At 40.1% G+C, this 27,363-nt stretch overlaps 1 protein-coding gene across 5 annotated transcripts; it reads left to right on the top strand.

Annotated features, from left to right (window-relative positions):
• The first annotated feature begins 34 nt into the window (after nt 1–34).
• hook3 (hook microtubule-tethering protein 3) lies at nt 35–27,363 on the top strand. 5 transcript variants are annotated; one of them, XR_013503186.1, is made up of 25 exons: nt 35–215; nt 7,528–7,613; nt 7,925–7,997; nt 8,254–8,304; nt 8,504–8,636; nt 8,772–8,839; nt 9,137–9,199; nt 9,733–9,816; nt 12,633–12,796; nt 12,921–13,061; nt 13,366–13,453; nt 13,675–13,788; nt 13,904–14,014; nt 14,322–14,406; nt 14,529–14,598; nt 16,933–17,073; nt 17,443–17,530; nt 19,666–19,700; nt 19,869–19,951; nt 20,179–20,279; nt 20,392–20,496; nt 21,090–21,161; nt 22,126–22,262; nt 22,449–22,634; nt 23,910–27,363. XR_013503186.1 is itself a non-coding variant. In XM_078270938.1 (25 exons), exons 1-24 carry the CDS (start codon nt 159–161, stop codon nt 22,459–22,461), a joined length of 2,163 nt encoding a protein of 720 aa, XP_078127064.1. In that variant the 5' UTR covers nt 35–158; the 3' UTR covers nt 22,462–22,470; nt 23,910–27,363. The 5 variants fall into 5 exon arrangements, 4 of the variants coding, with proteins under 4 accessions (XP_078127064.1, XP_078127063.1, XP_078127062.1 ...); XM_078270938.1 differs by having other exon boundaries at nt 22,449–22,470; XM_078270937.1 differs by having other exon boundaries at nt 22,449–27,363.

The following is a 27,363-nucleotide window of genomic DNA, read 5'->3' on the forward strand; positions in this document are numbered from 1 at the left end:
CTTCCTCTGGCAGACGCCGCACTAGCGAAGCAACGAACCCGACTATTGGAGGACGGATTGTGAGACACCCAGAGAGCGAGAGATCTCCGGAGTACATGAAGCCGACTGTTAACGCCAGGCTCTGTTTACCACACAAAGTCGGTTTACGTTAGGTAACGATGACTACATCAGGGTCCTTGGATCGAATGGAACTCTGCGAAAGCCTCTTGACATGGGTAGGTGATCAAATATGAAGTTTGTGGGGTTGTTTTCACTGACAGACAGTTCTCCGGCGCCGGCGATGCTAGGTAGCAGACTAGGCTACTGCTAGCTCGATGAGCTAGCGGGGGTAACGTTAGCAGGCGAGAGGAAAATGACACGGGCTCACGTTGGTTACGTATACAGGCCAGCTGTTTGCCGCTTTAGCTGCTGATGTGTTGCTAGCTAGCCACCAGCAGACCGTCTACCCAGTCAAGATTATAATTTTGGTTCCAGATATGTGCAGTGGGGTATTTAGCTAGCTCAACTTTCATAATGCTATGTCTTATGTTTTAACCATGGTTGTATTGGTTGTAGAGGGGGGGATCAGACGGCAGAGACGGTGGCCTTGTTATGGTTCTACGCTTTTTTAGCGAAGGGTGTCTTCCTCTGGAATGAGCATAACACGTTAACGTTACAGCTCGGTGTCTGCTTTGAGGCTGGCTCTTCCCCATTTCTCTTGATCTAAAATGTCAAATACAGGCGAGCTTATAACGTTACCATAACCCTACATTTTTCTAGTCAAAGTCTAAAAAACGGATATCTAAAGCTACCAAGTGGGGGGAAAAGGCATCAGATTGCAGGATCACATACTACCGATTGTAGCAGGTTTACATTGTTGATTGTTTTGATATAAAATACAGTAGAGATGATTGATGTCTGGGGGAAATGCTTATGTGAATATGATGTTCAAGCAGATAGACATTCACTGTTGATGTCACACATCTGGAGAGTAATACATCCAGAAAAGTCCAGAATCTCTTAACTGCAATGTAGATTTTAGACAAAGAAAGGGCAACGATTAAGGTAACTGACTTCATAGGTATAAATAACTGACTTCATATGTATGATGCGTTTCATCAAGCGTTACCCAGATTGTCAACAGAATTGTGCATGTATTGGCTGACGTGCCATGTGATGGAAACTGTGTATAGGTACTTTCATGTTTTCACTATACACTACTGATATACATCAGTAGTGTATAGTGAAAACATACATGTGGTGATGGTTTTAGTAGGGCTTAGTTCAAGCAAGATACACTCCTGCATAGTCATGTGCTTCCTTAGATGTCACATAATCATACTTGAAATCAATTTGTTAATTTCCCTTTTGTGAAATTGAGACGTAGGCCTTTCAGAGCTTGTGTGTTTAAAGCCCGAGACACACCAAGCCGATAATCGGCCGTTGGACAGTCTGGCGAGGTCAGTGACTCGAGTCTGTTTGGTGTGTTCCGTGCCGTCGTCCGTCCGAGGGGCCACCGGCCTTCATTTTGGCCGATTTGACACGTATAATCGGCGGGGCGGGCACTGCTGGCAGTCGGACTCAAATGAGCCATCTGATTGGTAGAGTGATAACCCGGAAACGGGGAGCGGAATGAGCGTGACTAGAGTCTCTCAAAATATGACAAAAATCTTTTAAACTGACCTTTGTTGATCTGAAATGAAGACAGATTCAGCAACTGCATGGCCTATTTCTCGCTTCAAATGTTTTCAGAAACACGTTTCGTGAACTATTTTAGTACAGATCGTATTCTGAACAAGCCGCCATGACAGCCTGTCTTTGAATTTCCGGAGAAACCAGACCCACGTGACGTGTTCGTCCAATCAGCTTCCGGTTTTCATTTTTGGGCGACAATACAGATTAGCGCCGCCTGCTGTTATGGAGACGTATTACGTCTCGTCGCTTTGGTGTGTTCAGAGGCACTTTTTTGACAAACTCGGGGAGACTGATCAGTCCAACTGCCTTTTCTGCCGAGGGTCGGCCGTCTGGTCAGTGTGTCTGCAGCTTAATGTGACATTTACGTGCATCACTGTCACCTCCTCTTGTTGTCATAGCCTAGCTTATGTATGGCAACTCAAAATGGCCCTTTTCATGTTCCAAGTAATGCTGTGGCTGGAAAACATTGCTCACATACTTGTTATCTGTGAAGTCACAGCACTGAGTGTAGCAGATTGTTACTGAAGCACATGCTGAGACTGTAACTCTTACAAAATAGCAGTGGAGATGTCTAGGCAACTGTTTCTGCTTTAGGTCAGTGCAATAAGAGGTCCAATTAGTTTTGATTGAAGGAATACTGAAAAACATGAAGTTCCTACTAAGTAGTAGGTTATTTGTTATATTATATTGAATGATAAATAAATGAATATGAATGAATGAATATACTTCTTATAATAAGAAATATAAGAAGCCACAGTACTATGTCAATTTTTTTGTTTTATTGTAGTCTGTTTGGACAGATTGCCAAAGTAATGGCTGCCACATACATAATGTAATACTCCCCCAAATAATATACTGGCAAGCTGTTACTTTTGAATGGGGTGTTCATTATCTTACAATTCTCAGTGAATATGTAAAATAAGTAAATACAGGAATTTAGGATTTTTTAAGAGGTTGCAGACTTTCAGTCAAGGTACCATATCTGTAAAGCATGAAGTATCCCATGGTCACAGTGTAGAAAATGTACCCAGATGTCAGCCATTTTTTCATCTGGTGCCTCTTGCCTGTTATATAAACCAGTTTGTCTAATAAGATAACTAGATGCAAGTGTGAAAATGATTTCTCATGACATTGCAGTCACTGGACAAAAATTATACTTTTTTTCCTTTGCACCACATGAACAATTATTTATTTCATATAGGCATAGCTATTGATATGGCCCTAGCTGCATGAGCTATCTTAAAATTTCAATTGACATACACATAGTGAAATTACACATTTCAACATCTGTATTAATAACTGTATTTTCCTACAAATGTGCTCTATCGCTCTGTCGTATAGAGGTTTAACAAAAAAATAACAGAATACCTGCAGCATATCGCATCACCGCTTGAGAAGAATCATATGTGACATTTATGGCTCACTCATGCTACTGAATGATGCACTGGGTTGCACATCACCAAAGCAACTAGGTGCATTGGTTAATTTGTGTGCTAGTTATTTTTCTACATTAGGCACCAAATGAATGTTCACTGGTACTGTCAAAGTTGTACAAGGTTGGCATGTGTGGCATTGGTGTGCTATTCCTTTTGGAAAAACACATTTAATCAAACCGAAGAGCTGACTGATATGCTGTTTGATATAAACTAATAGTTTAGAGGGACGTATCTGCTTCACTCTGATCAGTAGTCATAGGCATGTGATACACGTGTTTTCCTTTTCCAACTGTTTTCACAAACTCATAGGTGTGGGTTTCCTTTTTGACCTCAGTAACCCTATCTGAGTTGTGTGTGTCCACAGTGTACTTATTACAATATTTTCAAGGATATGATTATGTTTTTATTGCTTAAGGTCTGTGGCTGCTCAGTAATGAACACATACTAGTCTCTCGTAGAAAATAAATTCAGTTCATGTTAAATTTGTAGTGTTTATTTTCTATTTTGTGGCCCTTTGTGTGCTTCCACAATAATGTTGTCATTGCATCAGTTATTGTGCATGTGACTCAGACAGCTGAGGGTATCATGGGAAATGCACCTTTTTGTCTGTCTCTAGGATCCATTGTACAAACTCTTTAGATGTCACACACTCTCGGACATTCTCATTTTTCAATGAAGATATCATAGTGGACAACTCCTATTGTGAACTCGGCATTCCAGTCTGAATTTCTTTCAGTTAAACTGTGTTACGCTCTCTTCTTTGCCCTTTTAGCAGATTGCTATGGATGATGTGATCAAAGCAGATTTAATGTAATCTGGCAAGACCTTGGAACATGAGAAAATCTTGCTGAACTAGAACCTCAAAATCCCTCGATCACATGATGCTTTGTTTCCAAATTAATTGGTTTTCAATCATAACTTGCTGCTCACACCCACAGATTGGGCACCACAGGACATAGAATACTGTGCAAAATAGCACAAGATGTGCTGTGGTAGATATCCAGTACTGGGAAAGCATAGCCTATATCCTGGTTCTTTAATGGAAACGTTTAAGCCGACCAGCTATGAGACACAAAACGGGTTAGCTGTAAAAGCTGCATTGTGCAAGAATAATGAGAATACAGACAATGTTAGTCCGATAGATGCAGAAGTGATTGTTGGCCTCCTTTTTGCAGTTGAAGCATGCACAGACGCTTAAACCGATCATAGCCCGGTTAAGGTTTATAGCTACATGGAGGGATAGGCCTACCCCGGTTACTGAAGGAGTTCTCTACCGCCGTTTACCGGGTTATTAGAACTCAAATTTTAACCGGGATAAGGTGTTTACATGGCTTTTGAGAAATCGGGGTATTGCCTTAACCTGAATGTAATCGTTTTTTTTAAACTGCATGTAAACGCACTGTGTAAAGAGATCTGATGTTACAACCAAAATCAGCAACGTTTGAATAGCTCCTATTAATCCTTTTACTCTGTGGGACACAGACCAATGACATTTAGCCCAGGAACAACAGCTCAGAGGTTTAGCACAATGACTAAACCTTTTCCAGAAGACATTGAGTTTCAGTCTAAGCACTGTACGAAATCCTCATAATAAGCATTAGGCAGCTTGTTTCAGCCAGCAACCCTAACCCTTACTAGCCATGGCGTTTGAACATTTAGGCCATTTAGGCTATTGATTCTTATGCACTGCAGATGGATATCCGAAAAAAGATTCTTATTTCTATTAACGATGTTGATTTCTGCTAAATCTTCCCTGTTGTCTTCCCTGGTGTTAGGACAATCTGTTGTCTTTATATATCTGATTACTGATCAACATTCAAGGCAGCAAGTGTATTAAATGTGGCATCAGTAATTAAAAGGGGTCTTCTTTCACAGATAGCCGGTGCCAGCACAATGTCATAGACAGCATAAAGCCACTCACCAGCACTGCTCTTCTGTGGCTTTTCAAGAGACATCACATGGGTGTACATTCTGTTTAAAGGCTTTGTAATCCAGTGGTATGTATACCACAGGTTTGTTTTAGCTAACATGCAGTCGAGCATGTGGAGTTCATGTGGCCACGAGAACCTATTGCTGCTTGGGAACAGTCGTTTAGGGTGTAAAAAAAGATACAGAGCCCTGCTAAAAGGGGGTGCAGTACTGTTGGTCAGTCAGTCTACAAAATGCAACAGATTTGGATTTGCTGGACCTCAAGTAGCCGGTAGATTGAAGATAATTGATCTAATACCTCAACCGGTGTTGTCAATAATGTTCCAACCTGACATCAAGCACCAGGCATAGCCTATTACATGACTCAAGGGCCATCGATTCATTTCGTTCTCAGATAGGCTTTCAAAGTCTGTAGATAGCTCTGGACCTGCTGTCATGATGCCGTGTTTGCTGGAATCTGTTTGTGGTTGTCTTGTGAAGGGCTTTATTTTCTTTTCTTCCATTTCTTTCATGCAAAGGGAAATGATGCAGACCAAATGTTTCAGTGGTGGAGAGCCAATACCAAGTGTTAGAACAATGTGTGTGTGGGCCTATATGCAACCATTTGTACCATGAGCCAACATGCTGCTAACATGTTAACATGTTTGTAATACAGCTATTTTTGACCAGTGTGAAACGCCAATTTAATGCGAGATTTTTGACGCAACAGTTTCATCACTACTCCATCCATGTATTAAAATACAGTACCATATCACTTGACAGGTTTGTGTTCCTATAGTATCTAAACACAGGAAGTCAACATGTTACCCACCCTACAAGATAATGTAGCATCACAGGAATGGGTGTAATCTTGATTGTGTAGTACACACTTCACTTTTCTTTTTCTTTTTTTAACCTTTATTTATTCAGGGAAGGTTCACTGAGAGACAACCTCTCTTTTGCAGGATCACTCATTCACACAGTTCCACATTCATACCTGGAAGCTGCCCGGTACAACCACAGTCTGCTCTGCTGGCCACTGAGCAGCTCCACTGGAGCGGTTGGAGGTTAAGGGCCTTGCTCAAGGGCACCTCAGTGGTAGTAATGAGTGAGGGACTCTTTCACTTTCCCCACACAGATTTTATCCTGTCGGTCTGGGCATTGAACCGACGACCTCCCGGTCACAAGCTGACTTGTCACTTGTACACCAACTGTGAATCTTAAGTAAACCAGCAGTCAACGTTTTACAAACATTTAAAAAACATTTAGGTTATCTGAATTTATCAAGTCATGGTGTGTGGATGTTATTTTGAGTCATATTGCCCTCAAGCCAACTTTAGTCAGTGTGTCCTCTACTTTGTACAGTGTAGAATGTTTTCTTGTTTACTGACCTCTGTCTCTGCTCATCAATGACAATATAGGGCTTAGATGGTTTTCAGTGTTGCTCACGTCCCAGATCTATGGAAACGGTTGTAAAGAATTAAAAAATGAATTAAATAAGAAGAGTGAATTCACCTCTCCTTTTTAAATCTTTTTAAAACGGATACTCACATTATGTCGACAGTAATCGGAGATAGTGTTGTTCTTGCATCATGTTTATTTTAAGATTTGTTCTACAGCTATTAGTTTCATAGCAGTGGAGACGACACCAAGTGAAATGGCATATTATTGCCTACCCAACAGGCAGGACGCTGCTTTTCACAGTAAAGTATTTACAGCCATGAGAACTTTGAATGAGTTTTATGTTAAAAACAATGACACGCTGATATATACTATATGTGAATATATTAAAGTCCAGCTTGAGTCTGACTTTTAGCACTCTGCTCAGTTCATTTAACTCAGCCTCTTCAAATGGATCCAGGACAAACGCTTCATCAGGGATCTAACCTGTGTCCCCGGCTGATAGGTGGTCTAAAGTATTTGGCCAATGTGCTGAATCTCTTTTTTGTTGCCTTCTGCTCTTTGAAATCTGCGACTAAGGGCTTGAGAGCGCCACGTAATGAAAAGTGAGACAGACGGAATTACGTGCAGGCAGAATTTTAAACCTCGTCATTTTCTTCCGGTCAGAATTCCAACATTCCTGCTCTCAATTCCCCCTTCTTCTTTGGCATGTGGACTGTTGGCATGTAGACTAAAATATTCAGTTCAGTCTGGGCAACAAATGTTCAGCCTGGAGGAAGAACTATAGGGAAGAATATGAAGGATGGAAAAAGAACAATGTGGGGGAAAAAGATCTTAACAAAAGTGACAGAGGTGATGTAAGAGAAACTGAGCAATGATTACAAGCAACGTTGAGAGAAAGTTTGCGGGAGCAGTAAGTGTGAGCTGCACACTTGTGACTGTATTTACTCTGGCCTTCAGGGAGCTCCTGGGGAAAGATAACATGCCATTTTTGTAGCAGCGGACATTATTTTAGGTGCACTTAATAGACTTGCAACTTGTGTAATTTAATTGCACTAGTTTTGTCCTGCATCCCACCACTCAACGTGTGTGTCTGTTTGTTGTTTAGATCCAGACATTTGGAGTGGAGGCTCCATGCAAGACAGTAGAAGACTTGACAAGTGGCATCGTCATGGCCCAAGCTCTACAAAAAATGTGAGTTTTCATCCTGAAGTGTGGCGTGTCAGAAAATGCATTATTTGTTGTATTAGTTACATTTTTATAAAAAACCCTTTTCTTTCTATGTTATTTTACATTGTTGGTGGTAAAAGAATATGCCAGTTCGTACTGTAAACATAACTATCACTAATAAGTAAAACATTCAATAGGACTCCATCACTGTCTGCCTTTTTCTCATTCAGTTTCCTAAACCTGTAGATTCTGAAGATGCCCCTTGTTGATGCTCCCACTTAAAAAAATGTTTTACTCTTTTAATCCCTATTCTTGTGTCTGTGCCAATTTTCTAGAGATGTAGTGTATTTCAATGACTCTTGGATTAGTAGAGTCAAGCCAGAGGTTGGAGAAAACTGGAGGTTAAAGGTAAGCATCAATTAGTCTTTGTTTTATTAGCAGGTGACAGAGCAGACCTTTCCAATTGTAAAGGAGTAATATATCTAGAAATGGTGATTATCTGTTGGTAGGGTATGGTCCTGATGACTTAGATGATCCCACTACATCTTTGTCACATTTCAAAATATAGATTGTTGCGTCTCACCTGTAGTACTTAAACTCTGCCTGTTTCAGTTGTATTGGTATTTCTAATATTCTAGGGACACAAAATTCTCTCTTGTTTCAGATCAGCAATCTAAAGAAAGTTCTAAAAGGCATCCTAGACTATAACCAGGAGGTAAGAAGAATCTACAGTATTCATTTTGATTTGATCGGTACCTAGCATCCACTTTACATAAGAATATGTGTTGCTAACGGGGACAAGTTGTGACTGCCGACACCACCCTCAACCACTGTAGCACAACACAGGTTATGATAATCCACTTTTCATGTAATGATATATTGTGATTATTAAAATGTATTTTGTGCCTGTCTAGATCCTAGGCCAGCACATTAACGACTTCACACTACCAGATGTTAACCTTATTGGAGAGCACTCTGACGCAGCAGAACTTGGGAGGATGCTTCAACTTATACTGGGCTGTGCTGTCAACTGTGAACAGAAACAAGGTCCATATTCTATACTCGTGTGTGTGTGTAATTTTATATTGGAAAACAATGTTCTGTGATATCGCATTGCATTTACAGCTGACTCAGAGGCTCGAATTTCCCCCATCATTTTGTCTATTTCTCTGTGCTCTCTAGAATACATCCAGACCATAATGATGATGGAGGAGTCAGTGCAGCATGTTGTCATGACAGCCATCCAAGAGGTGAGCTATCATGCTATTTTGACCTGTTATCAAATTGATTGCAGGTAATTATTGATTAACGATGAGAATTGGATGGGATTGGTCAGATAGAGTGTTGACAGAAACAGGGTTGTGGGTGGGATTGGGATGGCACATCTGCAGGATCAGCTGGTAATCCTGTGGGTGTGGGCAGGTGCAGGATCGACACAACAGTCCCGCTTGCTTGGTTGGCGCCATCACTGAACCAAGGTGTTGACAAGTGTCGGCACTGTGTACACTTCACATGAACCATTAACTTGTTTTTGTGTGTTTCTGCAGCTGATGAGTAAAGAGACTCCGGTGATGGGAGGAAATGACTCGTATGTGGATCTAGACAGACAGGTATGGAGACTTTAGAGAACTGCCAGTGTCATCAATAGGGTCTCAAATTTCAGAAGACGCACTCATACTCTCAGCAAGTATGTACAAGTTTAAATGTAACTGTCCTGTATTAAATATACTTTACTTGTAAGATACAAAATTGAACATTCACACAAAACCCAAACTCTTTGATATCACACACAGATACCCTCCGGTATCTGGACTGTCCACTGAAACCTCAACACCATTGTCATTGAACACAAAGTACTCCCTATAAAAACTGACCCAGATCTCCCCTTCAACCAATGTTTCACCCTCGTCCTTGTTTTGGCCACGGACCTGTAAAACAGCTGGATGTGTGGAAAAGCTAGCTTCAGCAGAAGCGCTGTGCTATTGTGCAATCATTACTGTGTATAAACTGCCTCAAACACATCTCCCACTGTTTTTTTTGAGCTGTAAAAGTGTGTTTCTTTAGCCTCATCCAAGTGGACAATACATTTCGTGGAAATCAAAGCAAATCTGCAGGATTTTTATTTGTGTCTCTCTCTTCTCAGCTGAAGAAGACAGCAGAGGAGCTGAATGATGCTTTGTCTACCAAGGAAGAGATTGCCCAGAGGTGCCGCGAGCTTGACATGCAGGTTGGTTTTATGCAGTTGTTATCCGCCATGTTTAAGGCTGTTTGACCGCTGGTTTTGTACATCATAGCACAGTGTGCAGGTACTCCTATCGTGTGTCTGAATGACTAGCCTGAAAGACAACACCAGCAGTGGGCCTGGCAAGGTTTTAGAGTTCACAGTTATCACAGTGGCACATTATTACAAAGGTCAGGATGTGAATAACTGACATTAAAGTGGATAACTTTATTATTTGCGGACGGTTATTATAACAGGACTATTTGGTCTTTGTATTCTTTTTTTGTATACATACACTTTGTATGTTGTTGAAATATTTTCATCATACAATTTCCCAAGTGCTTAACATATTCATCAATTATCGGTGTTGTTAGGAAAATGACACAAATGTATAATTTAAACTGTTGAGTGTCAGGCATTACTCATTAGCCTTTAGCAATTATATTTGTGTAATAACTAAAAAGGTACAAGAACACTTATGTCCACCCAATTAGGTTTTAAGCTTACCTTTGCTGCTATATTGTGTTACTCTTTTACTATCTTACTGATTGTGTCATACTTCTTATTGCTATTTTTGGTTACATTTTAAAACCAGCTCCCGTTTTTTGCATAATTAGATAGTATCAATAAAAGCTGATTCTGTTGTTACTGATGGACTTTTCCCATACTTATTTTCTTGTCAGATTGTGGATTTCTTTTTTACCTTAACACTGATAAGCTTTTGTAAAAATCTATCAGTTGATCATAATGGACATCTTTTATTTACATTTTCTTTCTGCTAATGATGACACAGTTATTGCAGAAAAATGGAGCTGTAATTTAAAGGGTGACCTGTTCTCCTGTTGTGTTAAATGGGTTTCCTCTTATTTCCTGACTATTTCCACACTGTGTGCCTTGCTTTAAAGGCCCTCCATGTCCAAGAGGAGCGTGATAGACTGAGGTTAGACTTTAATGAGCTAGAAGAGAGGGTAAATCCAAACTTTCTTTTCTTTCCGTCTCTTTTTTCCATTCATGGTGTGTGGCGTGTCTAATAGTCCTGGATTCTTTTCAGTCTGCTTGCACCAGCATCCCCCCTTCGGAACCCAGATCCCCCTTCTCCTAATTATGTGTGCATGTGTGTGTACACGTTTGTGCACACGTATAAACGTGGTCCTCTCTTGGGGCACACCAGCCACAACCGCAGTTTTGTGTGGGTGTGTCAGTTGTCACTCCTTCACTAATTATCCTTTGTCTTTTTACCTTGGTGTGTTTCATTGCTTCCCCACAGCAATAGTAGACAGTAAGGGGAAACCAGGAAGGAGTCATTTCTTGGCAAAACTGTTGAATATATGCAACAACAACACAAATTACACATACTGTATATTACTCATATGTGATATTACTATTTGTGATTTAAGTATGTTTTTAGGGAACCCTTTCCTGACTACCTTTCTATTTCCGTTCTGGTCACAGCTGTAATGGGACATGTGCTTGTTGCAGTGAGGGAATTTTCACACCAGTGCAAGTTCTCCCAGAATGCTTCCACATTACAGTGTTAATGACATTTAAATGGCATACATTTTACACATAGAAGTCTTAACATTTAAAAGCAGACCTAGCTAGAAGAAAAGTCAGAAATACCTATTGGCATTTATTTTAAAGTCACAGTATTTTGATGTAGGATCACTGACTTAAAGCTTTAGTGCGTAACTTTTTGATATTCATGAACGTCCATTACATTCAAGCCATTGCCAAATGAGTTACTACAAAGCTAATTAAGACTATCAGCTCCACACAACTCTCTCTGTATTTCTCTATTTCTCAGTATGGCTATGTTCAGAAGATTGTGTCGTCCCGTGACTTTCCCGTGCCGAAGCTCGAGTGAAGAGAATTACCTCTTCTGAAGAGCCCATCATGTATTTTTTAATCCTCCGTGTCCTCCTTGGCTACTAGCGCGTGCACGATCACATAAGGCTCATATAGTGTGGACACGACGACAGTGTTGTTGTCATTACTTAGAATTCCTCATGGGGGCGACAGAAACTACGCACTCTAGCTTTAATCCTGGCAAATTTAAAAACAGTCAGGGTTGAGAAATGATGGAATGTGGTAATTACATGCTTTACATGCCAGGTAATTAGAAATTTGAAAATAAGCCTGCTTATTGATTTTACAGATTTGTCTCTGTTTTCTCTTAAAACAAATATTAAGATCAGTTCTTGTGTTTTCTGAGGTGCAGCAGACTTGGTAATTAATTAGTATCAATATTGGCCCATTACAAACAAACAAATCTGCTTCTGCTTTGCTTTGTGTGGAGTTTGATACCCTGTCTATCACATTGAGAAGGCAACATCAAACCATATGTAGCTCTCTTTGCTATGTTGGAGTTTGTTGGTTTGCCATGTTGAAGTGTGTTTGGATGTGTGCTTGCTTTATTACCAGAATCAATGCTGCAGTGATATAATCATAGCCTAATGGATTACATGCTGTAAAAAAACATAGGTTACGTGTACATTAAAGTAGCTTGAGCGATACAATTTGAAAACTAACTCATTTGCCTTTTCTGCCTCTCTTCTCTCCATCTTTAATATTCTTTCCCTCTACTCTTCTCTACACCTCTCGTGCTCCCTTTTATCCTTCCATGCCATCCCTTTTTTTTCGCTTTCCTCTATTTTTCACCTTTCTTGTTATCCAAATCCTTGTCTTCTCCCTACTCATCCAATTCCTTGTATCTCACTACTGAACCATTCCTTTCTGCTCCTTTTTCTTTTTTTTTTTTTTTCCTTTTGCATTTCCATTCTTTGCCCTCCTTTTCCCTCCCTTCCTTCCCTTCCCTCCCACAGGTGGCAGCCCTGCAAGAGGAGAAGAGCAGTTTGCTGGCAGAAAACCAGATCCTGATGGAGAGACTTAACCAGTCTGACTCCATAGAGGACATAAACAGCCCTGCTGGACGCAGACACCTCCAGTTGCAGACACAACTGGAGCAACTGCAGGAAGAAACTTTTAGGTGTGGAGATGCTAGAAGCAGAGAAATGTTCATGTCTTATAAAAAAATGTGAGAGTTGGCTTGACTGATGCTGATGGCAAAATCATATTGTAACGATGATTGTTGTTGCTAATTATTTTTTTAGGTTGGAGGCATCAAAAGATGATTATCGGATCCGTTGCGAAGAGCTTGAAAAAGAACTCTTGGACGTGAAGTCGCAGAATGAAGAGCTTGCGTCGCTGGCTGATGAAGCCCAGTCTCTCAAGGACGAGATGGATGTCCTCCGGTAAGACGAGGATGCAAACTGTTGGCTCGCAACACACTGAGATTACCCGAGTAAAGCACACTAAGCTTAACACTTAACATGACAAGGGATTCCAAAGGCCTGATGGGAATTCAATGAGTCATAAAAAAACAGGAGGTGATGCAAGACAAATAATGTATATCTGAACCACTATCCTGTTGTTTCAGACTTCTGTTGTTACAGGTGTGTTGCTATACAAACAGAGCCTTGGTAAAGATGTTCCCATCTCCTTTCCTTTCTAAATGTAACATCACAAAATGAAAGTGCCTGTTGTTGCCCTCCCCAGGCATTCATCAGACAAAGTGTCAAAGCTGGAGGGCACAGTGGAGCACTACAAGAAGAAACTAGAGGACATGGGACTTCTCAGAAGACAGGTACACAGACAACAGTCAGCAGCAACAACTTAATGCATATACTGTGTTCTGAAGTTCTACTAAATGTCCCTTACAATACATTACACAGCGTCCATTGGTTAGCAAGAAACATTTAGTATCTATAGATAGCTTTTACCGACGGCCCTGTGTTTGTTTGTATGTTTGTTAATTTGTAGTTAGATGGCACAAATTCAATTTACATTTCTGTCGCTATTTTGCAGAATAAGCTTATGGAGGAGAAGAACACAGTGTTAATGCAGAGCACTGTCAGTTTGGAAGAAGAGTTACGAAAGGCGAATGCTACCAAGGGCCAACTGGAGACATACAAGAGACAGGTACCCAACCCACGGCCATGTTGACGGACACATGCGGTTATCATTATTTATATGGCCCCTGGATGTGTATTTTGAGAGATGAGGTGTTCCCATTAACTACCCTTTCTCTGCACAGGTGGTCGAACTTCAGAACAGACTGTCAGAAGAGTCTAAAAAGGCCGACAAGATGGAGTTTGAGTACAAACGGGTCAAAGAGAAAGTGGACTCTCTACAAAAAGAAAAAGATGTATGTACAATTTGTGTGGACAATTCATTATATTAATATAAGTACTAGTACACTATAAAATAATTACCCAACAGTATTTGTTTTACTCTGCAAGACGATAAATACACCTTCATATAACACCATACATACAGAGGAGTGTGCCTAACTTTGTAAATTAGCATTTTACGAAGAAAGTAAGACCAGCGGTTGTACGTAACTTTCAAATTCTGCAGTTACTGGAGTGGGAGCTGCCCCTACTTGTTTGACAGATGAATTTTGTTGGCACATTGTGTATAACATCTTCACACATTTTTCTCTCCCTCTGTAGCGTATGCGGACGGAGAGAGACTCTCTGAAGGAAACTATTGAGGAGCTACACTGTGTCCAAGCCCAGGAAGGACAGCTTACATCAGGTGAAATGAGTAACGGTCAAGAGTGGCTAAATCTGACCTAATGGCCTTTTGTAAAGCAAAGTATAATCTACTTGGTCGAGCCTAAATAGTTGGGTTTAACCGGTATTATCGGTGTGTTTCAGGTTTGTTCCCGATGGTCAGCAACGATGGCTCTGATTCGCTGGCTGCTGAGATCACCACCCCAGAGATTCGGTATGAATTTTGAACCCTATGTTTTCATTTCACTTTTGGTGATTAAAAAAAAAGAGAAGGTAGTCATTTAGAGCTGTACGAATATCAAATCATGTAATGTGTTTATATCCAGCAGTAGGTTAGTAAGGTAAATGTCTGTGTGTCTGTCTGTCTGTGAGTACAGTATAGTATTGTCTGTAGTGCTGTTGTTCACTTGGTAGCGAGATGGTTTACAGCGTGTTCCTCAGCGTGCTTGCTGCTGTTTTAAGGCAGATGAGTTTGGCCTAAAAAGAGCCGTCTCTGTAGCGAGTTATGTAATAGCTGTGTGCGAGTTACATCAGCCAGACTGCTGCGTTTCAAGAGGGCTGGGTTTTCTGCTGTCAGCACACTGTGCCTGATTTTTTTTTTTTTCAACACTCGTGAACCAAAATAAATATGGGTTTACATTGAAATCCTCTAAAAGCTATTTGGGGGGATATAATGGGGGAAAAAAGTACTTAAGTTAACCCAGTCCAGGCTAATCATTACCACCTAGAGGAAGAGTAACGAAAAGCTGTTGTGCCCTGAGCTAATGTCATATCCTGCAAGCTTTCGAAGGTGTAAAATGTTGCAATAGCGATGTTTTATGTAAGATATCTGAAAAGAAGAACCGTGTGTGAAATACAGAATTGATAATGATTCATCCTCATTTATGTCTGTTGGTTGTTAGTTCAGTGAGTTTAGAAAATTAGACTGTGCCATTTTGACAGATTCACCCTGTTGCTTTAAAGGCCCAGACACACAGAGCCGATGGCCAAACGTCGGCAGAAAAGGCAGTTGGACTGATCAGTCTCCCCAAATTGGTCCAAAAAGTGCCTCTGAAAACACCAAAGCGACGAGACGTAATACGTCTCCATAACAGTAGGCGGCGCTAATCTGTATTGTCGCCCAAAAATGAAAACCGGCAGCTGATTGGATGAACGAGTCACGTGGGTCTGGTTTCTCTGGAAATTCAAAGACAGACTGTCATGGCGGCTTGTTCAGAATATGATCTCATATTGTATTAAAATAGTTCACCGAAACGTGTTTCTGAAAACATTTTAAACGAGAAATAGGCCATGCAGTTGCTGAATCTGTCTTCATTTCAGATCAACAAAGGTCAGTTTAAAAGATTTTCGTCAGATTTTGAGAGACTCTAGTCACGCTCATTCCGCTCCCCGTTTCCGGGTTATCACTCTACCAATCAGATGGCTCATTTGAGTCCGACTGCCAGCAGTGCCCTCCCTGCTGATTATACGTGTCAAATCGGCCAAAATGAAGGACGGCGGCCCCTCGGACGGACGACGGCACGGAACACACCAAACAGACTCGAGTCACTGACCTCGCCAGACTGTCCAACGGCCGATTATCAGCTCTGTGTGTCCGGGCCTTTATAAGCAGCATCTGGGATTGATTGAATTTTCCCTTTAAACTATAAAACAGCTGAACAACAGCTGGAAATGTAGTTATTCCCTTAATCTACTGCATAGTAGGAATTCACAAGAAATTTGGTCATATTGCTGTAATATTTTCCCAATAAGCTGTATTGGAACCTCTTTTCAAGTCTTCCTTTGCCTTCCCTGGTCTAACCTTTGCTAGCCAGCAGCTGTAAGTTCATCTTGAAACATTTAGTCACTTCTCTAGTTGGAAAGGAGTTGGAAGCCACACCCTAAAAAACTGGACAGAAGAGACAGGCTGAGTTCAACACTATCAAAAAACTTAGCCAATCTTATCTGTTTAGTACTGTTGATGGATTGAAGGGAGAAAGGATCTCAAGTATCTCTGCCTTGTCTTTCCACCTGACATGTCTCTGTCCTGAGTACAAAGTTCATCATCAGGAAGCAGTCAGTCAGTTTGGGGGAACAGTGCAAGATAGTGGCTTCTCAGTGGGCGTCTCAAACATACTGTATGTTTAGCTCTGGAGAAGACAATGTCGATCAGTCTGACGGTCCAACACTTGCAGCATTACAATAGTCTTGTTGCAGCAAATGATTTAGTATTTACTACACTCAGCCAGCACGTGTTGCATATGTTCGCACAAGGTGTGTGTGTCCCCAGTGCTAACAAAATTACAATGACGTTATATTGACTGATGCAGCGCAGTTTGTGCCAAACAGTTACCTGGTACAGATATAATAAAAACACAGAAATTCTCACTGGTGGTCTCTGTTTGTCTTTAGCCATGATGATAACCAATTTAATTTTAGAATGACAACATTGAGGTACATATTTAGTTTTTTGGTGAGTACAGGGCCACTATTGGTTGTTTCAACTATTTGTGATCAGTTTATAGTGTTTGGCATTCACACCTGCTTTTGTCCAATGTGTTTGTTGCAGAGAACATTTGATTCGTCTTCAGCATGAGAACAAGATGTTGAAGCTGGCCCAGGAGGGATCAGACAATGAGAAGATTGCACTGTTGCAGAGTCTACTGGAGGATGCCAACCGAAGAAAGAATGAACTGGAGACCGAGAACAGGTCAGCAAAGAGCACAGAAACATGCAGCCTATCAGGATTGGCAGGTTGAGCTTTATCACATTTGATTAGGTAAAACACTTACATTTTTCTCCTTCATGCTCAATATCTTATTCAAATTAAATGAAAATAGAGCAAAGAGAAAATCTTTTGGTCTGTTCTGTAGTTTTGAGAGCCACACTTTCAATGTGGACTGATTGTTTCACTGTATTGGAACGTGGATCAATCTCCCGTTTCCCTCACAAAGATTTTCTTTGTCTTAACTGGAATTTCAGTCAATGACCTTATAGCCCGCAGCCTGCCTCTCTGATGTTTGCTCACTGATGTGTTAAAACTATCTTGTCAAACTGGTCTTTTGTACTGTTTATCTAGGTTAATCAATCAGCGCCTGATGGAGGAACAGAGTCAGGTAGAGGAGCTACAGAAAAATCTTCAAGAACAGGGTTCCAAAGCAGACGATGTAAGTAATGACATGGTTGTTTTGCATTCTTGATGAATAACTCCAATAGCAGTTGAGATGTTGGCAACAACCGTAGAGAGTCAAATTCCCACCATAGCACACTTAAACAAAGATGGTCTACAAGACTGCAGTACACCGGTCCTCCTGAAAGCTCAAGGTCTTGGTATTTTACTTTAAAAAGTAACTTGTGAAAATGAAAGGCAAAATGAGCTAACAGTTTTATTCACAGTCACATTTGTTTGTGTGTGTACACGCTTGTCTCAGTGGATAGGAAACAGCTGAAATCACTTTTGGTTTCCTGTTGTTGTAACTAACTCTTCATAACAATAACCATTTCTAACACCAGCATCCGTGATCTTATTTTTCTGTGTGTGCGCTTTTACAAAGTTTTTATGTTGTAGCCATAGTTAGCCCTGATAGCATCAGTAAATTAATTAAATGTCGGTTCGTAAAATCAGCAACATAAATCAGTTCTAGTTCATATTAACATATTTATTAACTTGTGTTTCATCTGTGATGCGGCGAGGAAAAAAGACGGACATTTTCACTGCTTTCTTCTCTGTTCCCTGTCTCCTTCACACCAGTTCCATGTAGGGGACAACTGGTATTTAGGATGGTTTGGAGCACCTCCCAAGAAGTTTTATGTGTGAGAGAGCTTGCATCCATGTCAAACGCCAGCTTCCTTTACTGCATAATTAACCCTGATTTAAATACTAAAAACTAATCATTTCATGGGTTTCTGGTTCCATTCCTGCCAGCCTGTGTAGATTTTGCATCCCATTAGCAATGTTGTCAGTATTGCTTTAATCATCTGTCTTTTCACTCAAAATCAACACAACACTTGACTGTTTTATAGATGCAGAACAAGCATCTCATAAGCAGAGAATGGAAAACAAATATCCTTAATTCATTATCCCAATTATGAAGGGAATTGCTTTGGAAGACCTTTTATTTAAGTAAAATTATCAGTACAATTTCACTCAGCTGGTGTGCCAAATGTCAGGTGCAAAGATGGGAACGACACTTAGACAGATTATCACATTGGATGTAAATCCATCCACATTTGGCAGGTCTGTGATTCTTGCCAATCAGTGAAATACTTGTGCATTTTCTTTTCAAATAATGCTCCCACTGTCAGACTATAGTAAGTATAACTTTGCGATTCCTGACAAGTTCCTTCTTTTAGACTTTGTTCTTTCAAGGTTTTTTGACTTACTGAAACAAATGTGTAACAACTCAGAATGTAATAAATGTGCTCATGTGTCATATACATACATCTTAGAGCAATACAACAAGATCTCCAAAATACAATCTAGTTTCTTTGGAAAAATAATTACAACTCCATGCATTTGTTACACTGAGCTGTAACACATAGTAACAGTTACTTTTTTCCTAGCTAGGTGTCAAATTTCTGCATGTCTCTTTTTCCTGTTAGAAATAGAGACCTTTTTTAATCAGGCATTTTTGGCATCCTGTACATGTAGATTTTTCCTCTCTGTAGAAACCCAGCTTTCCTCTTTCCTAGATGCTGTTTGATTTCTAGTTTAGACATACTCAGCAGTGTGAGAGCAGATTTCTGCTCTCACATGATTTTGCTGCACACCGCATGGATAGTGGCAATGGATACAGAATAAAAAAAAAGAACCAGAGCACTACTCTAAATATAAATATTCTTTGTGATTATCCAACCTGGGGACTCCTGTTTACATGTTTTAAGGTTTGGTTTGAGGTCTGCATCTCTTCTCTGATTGGTTGCCTCATTTACAGTAATTCCAGATCTCTTACTGTAGAATACCACTTTAATAACCTTTTTCAATCATCATCTGTTCTACTCTTCCCTCTGTTGGATGAGAAGGGAAATGTGCAGGGTTTTGTTATTTTGTGGTGCCTTTTAATTACAACTTTGAGAGGTCCTTTTCAACCAGGCGAGAGAACTAGCCATGGCACGCAATGTGGCCACAGGTATAAAGATCAAGAAGACTGAAGTTTGCTGAAACTCCTGCCTTTATCCAACAGTGTCTCTTTGAATGTATCTAGTCGTTTTGAAGACTGAAGCTGTCTCTGGAGGTTGTATAGGTTGGCATATAATGTTATAAAAACGCATCCTTTATTTGTTTTTTTGTTTATTTTTTCAGTCTTCCATTCTGAAGAAGAAATATGAGGAGCACATGTAAGTTACCGTCTTACAAACCCAGATGTGTTTTGCTGGGCCAGGATGACAAAACTTGATTTAAATAGATTTAAAATGTCCTCTTCATTCAGTTCTGGGATGCTTTTTTATGAAATATTAAACAAAACTAGGCCTTACAAACAGTTTTGACTTTGTACTCTTCATCAGGGAGAAACTACGAGAGTTGAACAATGAGTTACTGAAGAAGAATGCCTTCATCGATGAAATGGAGCCGAAATACAACAGCAGCTGTGAGTTTGAATTCTGAATGTGTGAAGTGCCGTTGCAGCCTCTTGACCTCCATCCTTTCTTACCATATGTGCTTTTCGTTTATCAAATTTGAAATGATTTATTATGAGATGTTGTGGTACAGATTCAACACTGAGACATAAAACTGTATTTTTCAACACGTTGCCAAGGAGAAATAAACCATGCCAAAAACAAAACGGCACATAACATGTATGTTGTTGCCTCTCAGCCCAACGAGTGGAAGAGCTGGAAGAGGCCTTGAAGAAGAAAGATGAAGACATGAAACAGATGGAGGAGAGATATAAGAAATACCTGGAAAAAGCCAAGAGTGTGAGTATATTCTTGTTACTAACTAACGTGAATTATCTTTTGCACAGTGCATTGTTGTAGGTGTGGGTCAACAAGAAAATGTATGCGATGTGGTTGAATGTGTCCTCTCCAGGTGATCCGGACCCTGGACCCCAAACAGAACCAGGGTTCAGGTCCAGAGGTCCAGGCCCTGAAGAACCAGCTGCAGGAGAAGGACAGGATGTTGCACTCATTGGAGGTAATCAAGTATTAGAAGAATTGGATGGTCTGGTAAGGAAAGGGGTGGACTCGGGAGCTCCTAGATCAATTGGGTTAACCAGTCACCCATTAGATAGTCTATATCAACGACGTTTCATTTCCGGGATTGTTCCGATCCCTCATTTTTGGCCGGATGTCCGTCACCTTCCACTTTCTTTGTGTTGGCGTTCTAAACTCCGGTGGATTTCTGAGGACTATGGTTAACTGCTCCTCAGATCTCTGCAGGGTAAATCCAGACAGCTAGCTAGACTATCTGTCCAATCTGAGTTTTCTGTTGCACGACTAAAACAACTTTTGAACGTACACGTTTCATAAGGATTGTGATTGGTTTAAAGAAATGCCAATAAACCAGAGCACGTTTTTCTCCCATCCCTGAATACTGTGTAGACTAGCCAGACCCTCCTTTGCAGCGCTGTGGAGGAAGGTCTGGCAATGCGAGACTACCTTATAGATAACCAAAAAGGAAAAAAAAAAAAAAGCCAGTTTTAAGTGTGTGAAAACACAATGGCAATAATTGTACAACAGTGTGTTGTATCTTATTTCTTTTTGTGTCTTTATTTTTCCTCCAAACAGAAAGAGATGGACAAGACAAAAAGCCAGAGAGATTACGAGGAGAAACTGATTGTGTCAGCCTGGTACAATATGGTAAGAAGGACCTTTTTACAGCCTAAAATTGTGGAACACACTAACGACTTCTTGTTACTTGTAAACATAGAACTGCAACGATTAGTCCTTTAATCAGTTACATTGAGGCTCTTGAGGGTTTTGAACTCTTTGTCGGACAAACCAAGGCGTGCTCTAGGATACTGTGATGTGCATTTTTCACTGGTCTCTGCTCTTTAATTCACCAAACGATTACATCATAATGTATATAAGCATTCAGTTGCAGCCCCTAAATTAATACATAGCTGACCCAAAAAATAGTTGTGAGCCGTCGCCAGCAGTAAAACATTAAACGATAACCTAAGACACTGATAAACATACTTACCTACACATCAGGTCAGTTCGTCCTTTGATAGACTTAACATTACACTTTTTGTTACACATGGCATTCCATGTTTTTATGTGTCAATTTGAATACTTTTGATGTTTTTGTAATACCTGTTTTAAGTGTAGGCCCAGTACGCAATTCTTTTTTCTTTTTTTTGCAGGATGGTAGAGGAAGACTCATCCCTGATTGGCTCGCCCTGACATTCTTACCCTAACCATAACCAATCCCACTCCTCTTGCCTAAACCTAACCAACCCAACCATAGCAGGCAACGAGTACTAGCCATTCAGGGATGAGTTCCCTAATGAATATTCATAAGTCTTCCCCTACCATCCTGCAAAAAACCCCATTCACGCCCAGTACTGCATGGAAGAAGTCAATTTGAAATCATGCAGGAAGTCATTTTAACCACTAGAGGGCAGCACATGCTTTTCTATAAGCTTAGTAATGTTTGCTCTGTTACACATTTGATCAATAGCTGGTGTTCATGTTCATGGGTTGTTAAATTGGTGCTAATATTGTGTTTGAGCTAATTTGCTTTCTCATGCGTCAAGATTAGTGCACTGATGGTGGCTGAGTCTCTGGTGACTTACTTACTTCCTCTGGTACTTTCACGCAGGGCATGTCTCTGCAGAAGAAGGCGGCTGAAGACAGACTTGCCAACACCGGTTCTGGTCAGTCCTTCCTGGCCCGGCAAAGACAAGCCACCAGCACACGCCGCTCCTATCCGGGCCACGTCCAGCCAGCTACCGCAAGGTAGATGGCAGCAGGGCAGAAAAATACTGCGACAAACTACCTTAACAAATCCCCCGAACTTACATACAGTAGATGTGCCTTTTTTTGAGGCACACTATTTCCATTCATTTCTAATGGACGTTCTTGTTTTCCTGCATTCTGCCTATTGATTTTCTGTTTGTTTTTTGTTTTTTCCTTCTTGATCAGATCCATGAGGTAGAGATGCCAGGCAAGGCTGTCCAAAATCTAAGACTAAGCATATTTTACCCTGACCGCTGTGATGCCAGGCTCCTACCCTTTTAACACCCCAGCATATTTGATAGGACCTGACTAATCACCCCAAACACCTTCTCTTCCTTCCTCAACCTGTACTCTGTGGCAAACCTTTGTCAGGCAGGTACATTTGGTCCCCAAGGCAGAGAAGAGTCGCATCTTCTTGACAAGTTACTGTCAGTTTTTGTTTAGGGGAGCCACTCTGCCTGTTCATGCAGTATTTATGCACATGTCTACCTGTCATAGCAATTGAGGTTCATCTTGTTTCTTGAGTGGAGTTGACAGATTTTCTGTCCTGCGTTATCTGTTTGAACTCTTATGATGTAGCTTTCAGCAGGCGACAGCCATTTTTATTTACATGTCAAGTGTATTTTTTAAGTGGTGAAACGTTGCCCTTCTGCCGTGTTATGTTTTTGATTTTTGAATTTAGATGCAATATTAAGCAACACATACATTGAGGCATAGGAAGATGCATAGTCATCACATGTAAGTGTTCCATTTGCTTGCTAAATAGTCTGAATGATCTCTAATAGGGTGACATGATTTGGAGAGAAAAAAAAATTGTTGACTGTCGGCTGGTAATAGTGCAGCATTAATCGTGAATGGTAATTTCCCCTGGGAATTTTTTTTAAAGTAACTGCTTCAGCTGTTGAAATTGTTTAGGAAGTTGCAATCCCCAGCTAGGTAGATTGTGCGACATAACTGTGTAGACTGGTTTTCATTATGTTTTTTAAAAGAAGCCAACGTCGAGCAATGTTTCACATGGTTTTAGCTTTACCAGCATTTACCAGGTAGTCTCGCACAACACCGTATGTGTCATAGTGTTAGATTCCACAGTATTTGGTCAATATTATAGTTGCAACACTGCAGGCACACTACACAGAAAGACGTAGTCACAAGATAGTTCCTGAGTTTTAGATCCTGGGACTGTTGGGTTGGAAAGGGATTTGTTTTGTAGATCGCCCTTTATGCAATTATAACAACAAAGAGAAGACGCTTATTCAGTGTAGCTCGTTGAAGCAGACTCACTTTCCATATCATTTTAGAGTCAGTTGATTGCTATCATTGTCAAAAGGTTTTTCAAGGTTTGTAAGAAGGTGTTTTGATAAGCACGACACAGAATTGCCCATGCCACTTTAAATAGGAGTCTTGAATAGGTATGCTTGTTGCAGCTGTTCCTGTCCTTTCTGCAACCCATTTGTGGTTCCACTCTGTTTACATTGTCATTGTTTTTAAGGCACATCATGAATGATTTCTTATTAACATGACAGACCTTTAGAAGTCTTGGAATTAACCCTGTGCGTTTGCTGTGTATATGTTTAGATCATGCTCAGAATGTTAATTCTAACAGGCCCCGCCGTCTGACCGTTATCTCTCTTTCTCCTCCCTCAACAGCAATGTCACTGCATGACTGGCACACCAATGAACTGGCCAAACGTTGTGTGGCTCGGCCCTGCCTGTCTTTGGCCTGCGCTGGCCCCAGGCTGGGCTAGGCTGAGGCACACGATGCATGAACTACCTGCCTGCCTACTGTTTTGCATGACTTTGCATTGACACGACTTGCGAATAACCAGCGCACCAGCAGCAGCATGAGCACTAACAACCGTTTGCAGTGTCATGCATTGTAACCTCCAGACAAACCTGGGGAGGCCAGCAATTTAACTCCTTCCCACCTTTCCAGTTCCTTGCTTTTCATATTCTCCTGCTCGTTGTTACCCTCTCCATTCCTGTACTATCCTCTCCTCCATCTCCCCCCACACACACACACACACACACACACACACACACACACACCCTCCCCCCCCCTCACTCTTTATGGACATGCCACACTGCATCAAGTCTGTTACAATTCAACTGTTACAAACACCAAGGACAGGGGCAGAATATCGCAGTAGTATCTCAATAGGCCCTTTCTGCAGTGTGTAACTTGACGTTGGCTGGCTGCTTCAGGGTACCTCAGTGACATATTTCCACATATCTGTTTTTTATTGACATGGTTGGAGGAGAGTCTGCATTAGCGTGAGAGAAATATTTGAGAGGTGCGACTTGCAAATCAGTCTGCGTAACAAAACAAAAGTGTGCCAGCCTCTCCTCAACATGTTGCTAGATGGCTTCTTAGACGTGGTTTTACCTCAAGTATTAGTGAGTACAACAAGGAGAGCTTATGGGGCATTACTGTGATGCCCTGTAAGCTTTGGGACAGTTTGCAGTAGGATGGCAAAAATAAGTGTTTTAAACTGAATAACATTGTTACAGATATGCTTTTATACTGGATACAAGCCCCTATTAAGCCTACTTTCAATTTTTCTTTAGATGGAATTTAATACAGTTAAATACATTTTACCATAAAACATGAATACTAACTTTTTTTTTTTTTTTTAAATAAGGATGTAACTGTACATCAGCTCATGCAGGCTAATGTACAGTACTTTTTGTTGGCTTGAAAAGGCTAACTACTAACTAAAACGCTGACAGGGAAACCATTGTAACAATCTAAAAGGATCCTGTTAATCACAGATGAAACCCTTATTCAATACATGTCAGGCAGTTCATACCGCAGTAACCCTGCATTTCTTTCACAGTGTTTCGTTAACGCGATCTAACCGAACAGTTATGTGAAAAATATTTTTGGCATCAACGGAAAAAAGTTAAGACTGCTTACACATGCAGTGTTAACCAAATGAGTTCTACAAGACACATTTTATAGTATCCGTAAGTCATACTGTGCATTGTGTCACTTTTTAAAATAAATGTCTTATTTAAATTTTATTTCCAGAGCGTCTTAAAAGTATGTTGATAAAAAGAGTGAGAAAGAAAGAAATAAAATAAACACCTGGACCTAAGGATATATGCATATTAAAGGCATAATTGCATACATTTTTCAAATGAGAGATTGTGTAATCCTCAAATTTAGTGCCTTTTTGTTTAAAATACGATAAGAAAACAAGACCGGCTAGTCTTTTAAAGACTAAAGGCAGCAAGGCATGCCACATTTAGAGACCAATTGTATTGCGTTATTTGAGAAAATAGAGAAAAAAACAATGCCTGAGATGAGCTTTGATCTCATCTACATGATACATTTCTTGACAGACAACTTCTGTTCAAATTAAGTAGACTTAATGAGGGCTTTTCTTCTTTGTGTTTTAACCTATTTTACTCATAAATGTTATATTGTGTAACCTTGGATTAATTCATGCTGTGCATTTTTATCTTAATGGCTTATTTATTCTTTTGCTGCTTGTACAGCAGTGTTATTACTTTTTTTTTTTTTTTTTTTTTTTTATAAATATCACTAGTATTATAATATCACCACTCATACTGTTACAATGGATGTGAAGTTTCCATACAACATTAATACTGTTAAATACTTGTCTTATGCAACAAAAAGAGGAGATGGTTTGAAATAGTGTAGTGTCTGTCTCCATTTAATGAAAATGACACAAAGGTTATTACCAGTGTCGTCTGAGACCAGTGTCAAATAGAGAAAACGGTATAAGGTTCCATTTACCTCAAGTCTTTTCAGGAAGAGGAGTTTCTTAGAAAACGTGTCCTGTTTTGAAAAAAAAAAAAAAGCACATTTTTACACTTTTAATTCATTGTATTGTGAATTTACTTTGACCCTACAAATTATCATATTTTCAATGTTTTAGCGATGGCGACAAAGACGCCAGTCATGTTCAATGGGAAAAGGCATTATATAGCTGTTGGCCATGCGTATGTAATTGCCTTCAAATAAAGTGTGCTCAGACGTTTGGATAACTTGAATAAACAAGGATTCTACATTTGGCCATCAAATAAATTAGTTTTCTAGAAGTGAGCGGTGAAATCCCATTTGCAGTATAAATTAATTTGCAGAGTGAAGACATGATGCTTTGTCCAGCTCTCTACTTGTTTCTGTCCAAATCTGTGTTTTGTAAACCACTTGCCATTAACATTCAGCTGTAAGTTATATTACATAGAAGTCTTTTAACCGTCCATCCCCACGAGTCATTGGTTTGCTAAGAAATCTGTATATAATGGAACACATCCGCATTGTGGTTGATATTGGGGAAACATTTTCTTTTATTTATCTTTATATATCTCTCTAAGAGAAAGCATATTATGTTGTCCCCTTTTATCTCCCATCAAGTCAGCCACACTACAATATTTTGTTGCTCATTTGTGTCTGTGTATATACTTAACATTTCTGGCAAATAATGAGTAACCAGGGAACGTTTATCACAGTAATATAACCAGAGAAACTGGCTTCAGAAGCTAGCTAGTTTCTGCCATTTTCAGACCTAATGCCAATGTCTTCTTAATAAAGAAGCAAAGGTGACATTTGATTCTGTTCAAGCTCTAACCCCAAATAATTCCTTGATATTCATGTTTGAGTGTTTGAGAACAAAATACTGAATCAAGATTGTAGTCATCTTCTCAAAACCTGATCATAATTTGGTGTATTACTTATATGCCTCAGCTAAAGAAAGTACCCAGTGTTCCTTAGTGTTACTTGACTGCTAAATTGCACTGTCAAAAGTGTATTAGAGAGATGACACAAACAACATGAGGAATCTTATCACTACGCGTGCAGTGTTTGCTGTATTTTTTTACTCATTGGAAAACTTTTCTTTACATATTGAAGTAGCAAATAACCTTCCATTTGCCAAGTTTTATATTGCTTGTATACAAACACACTATGTACATACTAATTGTGACAGTGGTAGAGGAGGTGTCTGGCCATTTGAGAATGAGAAAATAAGACCCATGTCATTATAGCATCTGTCCGATGAGGACCTATTGATGAAAATGTGCTTCCTACACTGCAAAACTTGGAAATTACATTTTAAATAAAGCTTGTATAAAACAG

This window comes from Sander vitreus, chromosome 16, assembly GCF_031162955.1.
Source record: "Sander vitreus isolate 19-12246 chromosome 16, sanVit1, whole genome shotgun sequence".
Lineage (NCBI taxonomy): Eukaryota > Metazoa > Chordata > Actinopteri > Perciformes > Percidae > Sander > Sander vitreus.